The sequence below is a fragment of the Triturus cristatus genome, chromosome 6, assembly GCF_964204655.1.
Source record: "Triturus cristatus chromosome 6, aTriCri1.1, whole genome shotgun sequence".
Lineage (NCBI taxonomy): Eukaryota > Metazoa > Chordata > Amphibia > Caudata > Salamandridae > Triturus > Triturus cristatus.
In genome coordinates, this window is record NC_140589.1 from 1,080,735,844 (window position 1) to 1,080,748,222 (window position 12,379).

At 44.7% G+C, this 12,379-nt stretch overlaps 1 protein-coding gene across 1 annotated transcript in view; it reads right to left on the bottom strand.

Moving 5' to 3' along the window:
• NUP133 (nucleoporin 133) overlaps nucleotides 1–12,379 on the bottom strand; it is a 1,584,091-nt gene that overhangs the window by 456,993 nt on the left and 1,114,719 nt on the right. The window contains exon 20 of the mRNA XM_085611954.1: nucleotides 6,873–7,031. Within this exon, the coding sequence (XP_085468080.1) occupies nucleotides 6,873–7,031 (159 nt within the window). The remainder of the gene's footprint in view (nucleotides 1–6,872; nucleotides 7,032–12,379) is intronic.

Below are 12,379 nucleotides of genomic sequence, written 5' to 3' on the forward strand. Positions count from 1 at the left end.
AAAAAAGAAACAACTCAAGACGTCAAACACCAATTTATAAAAACAAGCATTAAAAATGCAACAGGTCTCGTCTTTGTCCAAGTTAGAGCATTTTTTCTAGCAAATGGTGTTTATTTTTAGAAGTGTTTTTATTATTGTGTTAGCATTTTTCAATGTACATAATATGCATATTTAAGCATGTATTTAGAGATTACGTTATTTAGATATGCAGATGTATTGTATGTGTATATATGTGCATATATATGTTGGTCTATATATGTATATAGGTATATAATAGCATAGTGTGCATACATATACAGATCTATAGATGTATAAAAGCATATATTAGTGATATTGGGATGGATATATGTATATAAAGTGATATCTTTAATAAAGCAAATGGCTTTAACTTAATCAAAGGCGAGACCTATTGCATTTTCAATGCATGTTGTTTTAGGAGCAAGCATGTTTTTGGAACACTCCTCTACTAGGAAGTCAGACGAGCACAGCAGAACTAGAGTTAAAATAGGGCATTAAATCAGTTCTGAAACATGTGCCAAATGACTCCATTTTCTATTTGTGTACTACACTTAATTCTCCAAGAAACTGCAGACATTACGTATGCAAGATGCGCAGTCACATACACAGTGCTTGTGAGTTACCTAAGTAGTTAAGGAGCTAGAAAAAGGTGTGGCACACACCTACGATTCGGAGCAGAAACACCCCACGGGGCCCTCTTAACAGCGTTAAACTGTCGTGGAATCAACGGTGCTCCCAAGATATAAACATGCAGACTTACACAGGCACGGTGATTTAAAGCGCCCAGAGGTTGGACGAATACCAGAAGGCGCCGTCCTACACATTGAGGAAACCAAAACAGAAAAAAATAAATGCATGGCAAGGTGAAATAGTTTATTACAGTTAAAAGGGCCATAGCTGCACAGGGAATACATTGCATTCTGAAAGTGGCAGGGATCAGTACGTTTCTGCCAAAAAAACGTGCTGAGAATTGTAGTTTGTTTTATGAAAAGGGTCCTATGGCCAAGGGCTTTCCTTTTGGCCTCTGTAGCGACTTGTGTACTCCGAGGAATATATATGGAATGTAGGCATGTGTAAATATACACATAACAGTACGAAAAGACTGCAGGTTCTAACGGGCTGTAACAGCAAGAAGGTGTATCTTGGACCCGTTAGAGATCCTGGTGTTAAAATCCGTGAGAAGAAATTGTGGTGCCCAAGTGTCACCAGTAGAAACAGGCGGCCCACACTACAGTCACACGTGTTCCCGAATCCCTACCTGCATCGTGTGATCCTGTGCAGATGAGCTCTCTCTCGGTCTTGACCCCTTCGCCCATCGATATTTGAAGCCACAGGAAAAGCTTAGCCCTTAGCACTGGGGGTGTTTAATTAATAATACTAGGCCCGGCAAAGCAATGCATCGCCATGGAGAGGGCAACCTGCAGCCCAGTTCCCTCATCCTGTCCTTTGCACACAGCTGTGAGTGCCCCGAGCCCGAGTCCAGCCACTGAAGGGACATCCCGTTCCACCTGGAGGGGCTACTGTTACTGGGAGTGTTCCTGCCTCGAACGGAGAGCGCTACTAACAGCAACAACTTAACAGCGCATTGTCACTTCTAAGTGCTGTAAATAATCGGCGTTACAGTACTGTTACTCGAAGTAAAGATAACTGACCGACCTCAGAAGGATGGTCTGCCCATGACATCCGATGTCAGCAGCGAGTGTTGAACGCGCTAAGTCACCTGTACTGTGATTGTGTTTGTGAGGTAGTTCCGGGGTTCTGAGTGCATGCTTTTACTAATGAAGTTGTTACAATTCCAGGTCTCATTTTTAACCTCAAGTTAATTTCAAGTGGAACAGTATTTTCCGCATAGTGGCTTGGATATTCACGGGGAGGGGCGCATGAAGTTCTGTGATGGGGCAACTGGCAGTTACAGAAATGCAGGGTTTGCAATAAGACATATTCGGTCTCCGTTTCATTGTTATAAAATTGCCTACGTTTATTGACACTGTTTTACATTAGATATTTACATGTTCAGTTACCCACGAAAATAAAAGCAGCCACCTGGTATGCACCTGCTAATGCACACTCACGAAGACGCGCGCACAGACACGTGCTCAAAACCTCCTCACGCACACACAGACACCATTTTTGATACCTTATATAAGGCTGTTACCTGAGGAGTGTAAAAATAATTCTTGCAGCTCTGTAAAGGGAACTACAGTAAGGGCACCGCTGGAAACTCACTCTCTCGAAAGCAGCGAAAGACGTCACCCCTAGAAATGGTATGTGTGTATGTGTGTGTGATATATATATATATATATATATATATATATATATATATATATATATATTCAGTGAAAAAACCATAGGTTTCACACACGTTATAGTTAGGAATTAGCATTTAAAAAACCTTGCAAATTCACTGAAAAAACCATAGGTTTCACACGTTATAGTTAGCGGAAATTTTACTGATAAAAAACCAGTGAAATTGCCCCGTTATAGTTAGTGCTGGCAACTATAACTCACGCGACCGCAATCCTCTGCTGATGCTAATACTGTATTTAGACACTTATTTGCCCATGTCTTCTTCCATAGATTTTTAGCTATACATATATTACAAATATTTTTTTTTCATAAAGACACATATGTCATCAGCAGAAGATTGCGGTCGCGTGAGTTATAGTTGCCAGCACTAACTATAACGGGGCAATTTCACTGGTTTTTTATCAGTAAAATTTCCGCTAACTATAACGTGTGAAACCTATGGTTTTTTCAGTGAATTTGCAAGGTTTTTTAAATGCTAATTCCTAACTATAACGTGTGTGAAACCTATGGTTTTTTCAGTGAATTTGTACGGTTTTTTAAATGCTAAGTTACTTTACGCCATTCGTGGCGTGCGCGCCCACTTAACGCAGTTCGTTCCGTGCACGGTAATATTTTAATTTTTCGTATTTTTTATAAGCCATGCACAAATGGTGCCCTTCGGGCACCATTTGCACACGGGGTGGAGAGAGTGTGGATAATTTTTTCTTTTATTATTTTGTTTACAATATTTAGTTTTTAACACCTCTAATAAGCCCTGTACATTTGGTGGCCTCCGGTCACCAAAAGCACAGGGGGTGGGGTGAGTGTGGATATTGATTTTTTTATTTCCATTTTTTTACCGTACGCGTACGGAAAGCGTAATCGGCACAATTAACGAAAAAATAAAAATTCCGTTTTTGCTCTTGGGGGATCTTTGGGGACTCCCTCAACATGGCTATGTGTGTGGGAGTTGTCAAAACAGCCCCTTTACATGTTTTTGGGCTTTATATTTTAAAAATCACTCTCAGTGCGAGAGACAAAATGGCGGACGCCGCTTCCTGGTTTCGGCCGATTCGAATGTTTACTAAGATCTAAGAGCCAATCAGAATCGCGCTCGCGCACGCCACCGTACACGTACGGTGAGCGTACCGTAAGCGCACCGTAAGCTGGCTCAGATATATATATTGATTTAAAGGCTATTTTCTCAGAATCTACCGAACAGATTTACACCAAACCTACAAAAGGCACTTCCTTGACCTGAGGACTACCTCTCTGCCAAATTTCAAGTAAATCTGTTCAGCCGTTCGGGCTGTAGCCCTGTCTAAAGGTCCTATGGAAAAATGCATGGGAAAAACGCGTTTTGGGACCCCCCTTTTATCTCAGCCCCCGCTTGACGAATCCCCCCCGAGACTTTCAGGGTAGGAGCGGAGCATAGCGCCCCACCTATTTTGAAAAATTCGCGAGGATTCATCGACCGGCACCAAAATTATTCAAAATAGAATGTTGCAAAATTTCCTATGGAAAAGGGGTCCTAACTAGAACTACCTACTGGCGACCGCCAGTAGGTAATATATATATATATATATATATATATATATATATATATATATATATATATATATATATATATATATATATATATATATATATATATATTTAATGGGATTACATCTCTGGACACGTCTCCCTTTAGCAGAGCAAGAAATGCGGCCCGGACTTCAGATCACCGGATATGGAACCAGCAAGATGGGTTTAAAATTCCCAGCTCTGCCCATCACTTAAGAAAACTGTGTGACCCCGAGCAAGTCCCTTGCTTTCCTGCTCTCTCGGTTCCCTTACCCTCTAAACCCAGTAGTGCTTCACAACCTGGAATCAAACCGAGCGCTGCAAAGCAGAAATGAGTCCAATTCATCTGATGGTGCCTGCTTTCTAGAGCACTTTATAGTGAAGTTTTCGTTCTCACTTTTTAAACTTCCCATTCTCTGAGGTATTCGTCACCCTCGAGCTTCGTTACTATTTTTAGCATTTCCTCGCGCGTCAGAGTGGGGACCAAGCTCCAAGCTAGCGTGCGATTGTTGGAACGTATTTGAGAGATGTTTTCGTTGGTTTGTCAGGAATGCTGTTTTTATGTTGCCGGAAGTGTTTAGAGATTTCCTGCCTGTCTGTGGTGATAAGTGAACACGGATTCTGGGACCGAAGTAGGACACAGGGCGGGTGGGGGTAGAACAGGACCAAGCGCTCGCAATGACTCTGCCATGACGTTTCATTTGCCTTTTCTGCCGTCCCACATGGACGGCCTCACTGCTAAAAGGTTTCTTATCTTTCTGGGGCCATGTGTTTGGCCCCATAAAGATAAGAAACCGTTTGCGAGGAACGCAAAGCAAGCGAGGCCGTCCAAATGGGACGGCAGAAAAAGCCAAGCAAATACGTCACAAGGAGCTCTTTTCCAATGGCTGGCCACCGTTTAGCATAAACGGTGACGCCAGCCTATGGAAAAGAGGGGCGGGGCTTAATGCCCCTTACAGAAAATACCCCATATCATTAAGTCTCGCCAGCGAGACTGCGCATGCGCGCAGCCTACGCTAGCCGAGACCTAATAAACAGTATTTTTCTGAATTTATGGACACCAAAACTAAAAAGATCCACAGGAGGTTTTCAGAGATTTAGATTTTTAAAGAAACAATAAATCAATTTTTCACTCAACCGTGAACAAGCACTGTAAAATTCAACAAATTATAGTCACCTTGGGGGACCAATTCTGGCAGACAGCCAGTCAGAGGGACCAACAAGGTCCAAAGGAATAGTTACCTCCGCAAGAAAAGCAATTCCCAACCCAGTTCCAGAGTTAATGGGAGTTTGTCATTGACTGCTATGGAGTAGGCCTGATGCAAGGGATACTAGATGCTGATGATGCTCAAGGATGCTGAAGATATGGTGTAGTCAACAGAGGTCTTCCTGGGGCTAGTCCACAGTCCAGGTGAGGTGACTTTGACCACAGAGGTCGATGTCCATCAAAGTCCTCTTTTGCCAGCCAAAAATCCAGTTGTCACTGGGCTACTGGTCATCAGGCAAAACAAAACCAGTGGTTCCCTTCTTTTGGCAATAACTTTCCTTTGGGGCAGCCAAACTGCACTCCCACGACTCTCCTGGGTCCAGCAGGGGCACCTCTGGGCTCCATGGGCCCTGAAGGCATGCCAGAAGGAGCTTTGGGCCCAAATTTGAAGTGCATGGTCTCAAAGAACTCCGTAAGTTGGGCTGGGTTAGCTCATGCTCCGGGGAGGTTGGGGAGGTATGGCGCGGACTCCGTTAGTGGGGTGTGGGAGGGGACCTAGAAGCATGGTGGGAGCAAAAGAGTGCTTCAACTTCTTCTGGGACTCACCCGACTTTGATGACATTGACTTGGAGTGGAATGACAAATGTCAGCAAGATCTGGCCCAAGATATCCCTCGGGATTAGGACCAGCACAGAGCCGCCTTCTGCCGCACCCCTAGGAGCTTCATTGCCTGCTTACGAAGTGCCTTTGGATGCATGGACTTGCAGTCGGTGCAGGCCTTGTGGTCGTGGTCCAACCCCAACCTCCACAGGCAAACCAAGTGTGGTTCAGAGACAAATATCTGTCTGTGTCATTCCTCACACGGTTTAAACTCCGTGGGTGTGTTGGGAAACATGTCCCTAGCACACTGGGAGTAAAGCTAAAAAGGAAGAGCTGACAAATTTGTTTTTTAAAAAGATGTAAAAAAATGACTGAGGTAGTTGTCCAGAGCCGCGCTGTTGGTGCAGAAAGGAACTGATGTCAGCACACCTGGGTGGCACCTATATAGGCAACCGTGTACGTCACTTCAGACGCAGATGACGCAGAGCTGCTTGACGCCACAATCAGACGAGCAGAGGCACTGCTGAAGATTTTCCAGATCCAGTTGGATACCTGGGGAATATTCTAAGGTGAGAAATCTGAGATTGTAAGTCTCTATCAGAACATGCATACAGAAGGAAAGTGCCCAAACAATGAACACGCTGTTCAATTTAATTTTAGCTTGGTTTATGCTATATTTGACAAAATGAAGATTAAATACTGATAATAAACACCCAATGTATACAAACTCCCTCTTTTCACCAATGTAACAAATATGTATATATATTTTTTTAATACATCAATTTAAATTGCACTTCAACACATGTTAATATAGCCTGGACCATTTGAATCATTTCTCGTTTTAAATGAGCAATAACATTTCTTTGAAGTTTAGACAATGCCTCTTAAAATAACTTCAGAAAATGTTTAGTATGATGCCATATCCCATGCTACCAGTTAGCAACAATGTTCAGACTGATGCCATGAAGATTAACTGACATTTTCCTAAAACACATTATCCAGTTGATGCTTTCTACTTAAGTGAAAGATCTCCTCAATGATGTAGTTGTTCTAGACAAAACATGTGGCCCATGTAAAGTAAAGTGCTCTGATTAAAAGTAACTGCAAACAAACTTCACAGTACACAATTCAGAAGAGCCAACAAGGATACAGCAGCACATTGAACTGGTTGGTATGTTCTATTATTCCAGCTTACCTTTTCAAATTCTTGACTATTGATTTCATGGAGCCAGCTGAGATGCTCATGCGCCTGCAGGAAACTTGCAAGTTGCCCATGCTGGGAAATGGGCTGGGACAGGAGTTTCCCTCGCTTCCCTTTCTCCAAATACCAGCGGAACAGGAAATCTGAAAAATTCTATAGTTCACAGAAAAGTACTTTAGAAAAATAATCTAGGCCTTGCAATAAAAACATAAAAGTGCTGAAGGCATAAAATACACTCCTACCTTTTCACCTCCTTCACAAATTACCAAGATTTGTACTGCACAACTTTTAGCGGATGGTATATGAGGTGACGACTGCTGCTAAATGGCATACTATCTCCCCTCTTCTCAACCAGTAGGAGTGCAAAATATATCAAATGGCATGTATACCCAGGTCAAACAGGATTACTTTAGAAGCCATCACAGAGTCATTGGATGATCATCCAACTACTGTAGAAGTCATTTTCACATCATCAGACATCATCAAGCTCTTGAAGTCATCAGCAAAGTTTAGAAACTTGAGCCTGATGATTCAAGTTTGACTTGAAAATGAGTATCCAATGACTTCACAAGGTGTGACTATTCCTGATGACTTCAGGAGGATTTAAAAATGAGTATGTGATGACTTCAAAAGGTGTGACTAATCCTGTAGACTTCAGGAGGATTTCAAAATGAGTATCCGATGACTTCACAAGGTGTGACTATTCCTGATGACTTCATGAGGATTTAAGAATGAGTATCTGATTACTTCATATGGTCCAGTTGTTCTTGATGATGATTTGAAAATAAACAGCCAAAACTCCACAAACATCATTTCTTTTTAACATGATGAAATTGCTCCTGATGTTTTAAGAATGATTTGCTGATTACCCCACGAATATACCCACTATTTTGGTTTCATTTTTTGTCAGAAAGGTCCAACCTGCTGAGTGCTTTCAGAATTATTTGCTGATTACTACTCTGTGAACACTATTTAGGTATTAAACGAGTGTTCTTTAAATGCAAATTAGCATACAGTGTGCTTCGTGAGACTATGAAAAAAAAGTCACAGCTAAATATGTTGATTTTTATTATTTTCCATCAGTTTTATTTATAATAATCTGTATTAACAAGTATATTGTAATAAAATGTTCAAAACATGTTAATTTTGATTCCACTTGATCAATTGTAGGTAGGGCCAATGGAATTAAGCAGCAATGGAATAAGAAATGATTGGGCATTATTGTCTAAACCATGCAGCTGGGTAAAGCAAAGTATAAATTCAAAGAATGCAAATTATACAGCACGTTCTGTGAAATTGCGAAATTTAGCTACTTGACATTTTAAAAAGGGGTTACAGGCTCGCGCAGCTTGGAACGTTATATACGTTTTTAATTGTGCAAAGTGCGATACTGCAAAGTAATACAAAAAATAGCAGCTTCAGAAGAATTCTGCAGCAGTGTAAAACCATTCCTACTATGGCGACTTTTGGTGGGTGGCTGTGGTCTCCAACAGAGACCCTACCTTAAACATGTTTGCTAATCTGATTCTGAGTCTAACATTATGCACCATCTCCTGCTACTGAGCTAATTCACTTGGTCCTACACCCTTATAGACATTGCTTCCAGAGCTGGAGCATCACCATAGTCTCCACCTTTTCACTGTGAACTGTCCTACCTTGGAAAACCAAATGCTGGAACACCCTGTGGCTGGAAAAAAGTCTAATGTACAAATTTCAGGTTAAGTGGCTAAAACCTTGCCTTGGTGAATCTGGGAAGCGTCAGCATCTTCACAGAGGGTGACGTTTCCTGACTTTGTGGGTGAAGGGTAAATATTCACCTGCCTCTATTTTTATCACACAGAGAGATGGATAGAAAGTGCATCCCAGTGCTTTAAACAACTATACACCTACTCACCCACCAATTACAAAGCCCTTTACTAATCAAAAGTCAGACCGATTGACTTTATCACTGCTTGCAATTAATACTGCATTTTCAATCTTTCACATGAAAATAGTCTGTCTAAATCATGTGTATGTACATGTATATAAGGGAGTGTAAAATCTGCATAATTCTTTTTACGATGAATTACACAAAATTATGGCAAAATTGCATAAAATTGTGTTAATTATTTGAAATGCAAATCCATAATATAGTATGTTGTGCTGTTTTTGGTGCAAGGACGCATTTACACAAATGCACTGTGAGCAACAGCTACTCGCGTTCTGTTGTCCACATCCGTTTGCGGTCAATTTTTACCACAAATTGCATGTTCAATGGTGCATAATTACACTCCGATATATGATTTAAGTTGATAATTTGCCTGTACCTTATATCTCTTCATCTATCCATTCTGTGCAGCATATTATTTATGTATAGTTCTGAATTTTCATTCCAATATGTTAAGGTTCTCTTTCTTGTGTGTATTTCATGGTTTGACTGTATTTGCGTATGAGCAAACTGAAGAAAAACTATAGATAAAATTCCTTTATTAATCATACAAGGAGTCTGTGATTATTTTTGATAAATGTAATGATTTATTATGACAGTAATACCCTTACCATCAACTATTCAACTAATTGGTTCATCGACCAACTAGAGCATGGGTACTCACAAACTTTCTCTCGGGAGCCAAATTTACAGTGTGGTTTGTGGCCGAGGGCCGCACCGGTGGAGGCAAGGTCAGTGGGGGAGGGATGGAGGGGGGGGGGGGGGGGGGGGGGGGGGGGGGGGGGGGGGGGGGGCGGCGGGGGGGGGGGAAGGTTTTGCGGGGCTAGAGCAAAAAAAAAAATTTCACCATGAGGTTGAACACAGGCCCCTGCAGCGGACGCCTTCGTCCACTGAGCCACCAGACCCGGCATACACACACATCTCTCTCTGTCTCTCACCCTCTATCTAGCTATCCCTCCCTCTCTAGCTATCCCTCCCTCTCTAGCTATCCCTCCCTCTCTAGCTATCCCTCCCTCTCTAGCTCTCCCTCCCTCTCTGTCTCGGTCTCCCTCTGTCTCCCTCCTCCCTGTCTCCCTCTCTTTCTATCTCCCTCCCTCTGTCGCCCTCCTCCCTCTGTCTCCCTCCCTCTGTCGCCCTCTCTCTGTCTCCCTCTCTCTGTCTCCCTCTCTCTGTCTCCCTCTCTCTGTCTCCCTCTCTCTGTCTCCCTCTCTCTGTCTCCCTCTCTCTGTCTCTGTCGCCCTCTCTCTGTCGCCCTCTCTCTGTCGCCCTCTCTCTGTCGCCCTCTCTCTGTCGCCCTCTCTCTGTCGCCCTCTCTCTGTCGCCCTCTCTCTGTCGCCCTCTCTCTGTCGCCCTCTCTCTGTCTCCCTCCCTCTGTCTGTCACCCTCTGTCTGTCACCCTCTGTCTGTCGCCTTTCTCCCGGTCTGTCTCCCTCGGTCTGTCTCCCTCGGTCTGTCTCCCTCGGTCTGTCTCCCTCCCTCCCTCTGTCTCCCTCCCTCCCTCTGTCTCCCTCCCTCCCTCTGTCTCCCTCCCTCCCTCCCTCTGTCTCCCTCCCTCTGTCCCCCTCCCTCTGTCCCCCTCCCTCTGTCCCCCTCCCTCTGTCCCCCTGTGTCCCCCCATGTGTCCCCCCTCTGTCTCCCTCTCCCACCCACCCTCTCCCTTCCTCTGTCACCCCCTTTGGCGTCAGTCACCCGTCTGTGTAGGTATGCATGAATCAATTCTATATTGCGCCAACCTGGCGGCGAGCATTTGTGCGCTGTGCTGCGAGAGGTGCTTAAAGACATTTTTTTCTAAAAATCTCACTTCATTTTTTTAAAATGTACTCATAAATCATCCCTTGGTGCGCACGTATAATAATTTTTTTGATAAACAAATTTTTATTCATTTTACAAAGAGAATGCACCAGCCATATCACACTATAATTCAATGATCGAGAATTACAGTCACAAAATCCCCACCCCCAGCATACAGATAGTAATGAGACAAAGAAACCATGGAACTAATCAGGCCCCTCATGATTAGACCACCCCCCCCCCCAACCACTTCCCCCAAATTCTACGGTATCTCTTGGGGCAGCCACGTGCTGTGTACATAACTTTCTCCAGTGTGGCACACCAGTCCACCCCACTCCGCCAACGTCCCACGGTGGGGGGATCAGGACACTTCCACAAGGCTGCAATGTCTCTTTTAGCGACCACCATGGCCGTATTAAAAAACAGTTTTTCATTTCGTGACCCATCCAACCCATCCGTGATGCCCAGGATTGTGTGCTTAGGGTCATGGGGAACACCCACCCCAGAACCTCAGAGAGCTCGACTTCGATGCCCTCCCAAAATCCCGCTAGGAGGGGACAGGCCAACACCACCTGTAGGAAGTCTGCGGGATCATGGCCACACCTGGTACAGGCTGAGGACGGACTAAGCCCCGCGCGGTGAAGACGTACAGGGGTGAGATATGCGGCATGTAGATAGTAGAGTTGCACTAAGCGCAGCCGAGCAGAGGCGGTGACCGTTCTAGGGGCCATATGGGCATCTTGCCAGTCCTCTTACTCCAAGGGGCCCACCCAGACCTCCCATTGCGTCGGCAGTCTGTCCAAGGAAGTCGGGGTGTTATTAATCAGTGTGAGATAAATATAGGAAATGCCACCCTTCCCCAGGTTCCCGAACATAATCTGTGCTTTAGGTGGGCTATGGTCAGGCAATCGTGTGCCTGTCGCTAGGTGTGAGTGGATGGCGTGCCGCAGCTGGAGGTGGCGAAAGAATTGTGAGGAATGCAGCGAGTACCGGGCTTGGAGATCATCAAAGGAGCGCATGTGATCCCCCCCAAACATCCCCTACTTTTGAAATGCCTATGCGGTCCCAGGCCTCGAAGCCCCGAAGCCCGGACACCTCCCTGAGCAAGGTCCCACGCCACAAGGGCGTACAATGGGTCAGTGTGTGTGTCCAGCTGGTGTGCCGCAGTGCGGCTCGCCAGGCCAATAGCACGGAACGCGTCACCTCCGGAAGACGGGATGGTATCAGGGTCCCATAGAGAAAAGAATGTAGTCTGTCGAGGCCCAGTTCCCCCAGCTCAAGTCTGTAGGCCGGGTCGGACCACCCCCCATTAAACCAGTCATGTATGGAAAGGAGTTGTGTGGCCAAATAGTAGAGGTAGAGGTGAGTCATCCCCAAACCCCCGTCAAACGAAGGGATCCTGCAGGTATTGAGCGCCAATCTGGACCTACTTTTGCCCCATAGGAACTTTGTGATAAAGCCATCCAGCGTACGGAACCAAGTCCTGGGGAAACACATAGGGGTATTCTGAAGCATGTAAAGGAAGCGGGCGAGCACCATCATTTTGAAAAGAGCCACCCTCCCCATGGGGTTGAGGGGCAACGACTGCCACCGCTGGAGATCCGCCTTGGCTCGCTTCACCAGAGGAGTGACATTGAGGGCCCAGCTGAGTTCGGGCAGTAGGGTCACCTAGATCCCCAGATATTTAAATGATTGACGGCAGAGAGGTATGTTGGACTGCCAGTCAAAGCAATCCCGAGAGAGGTGCAAGGGGACCAGGACCGACTTATTGGGATTCAAACGA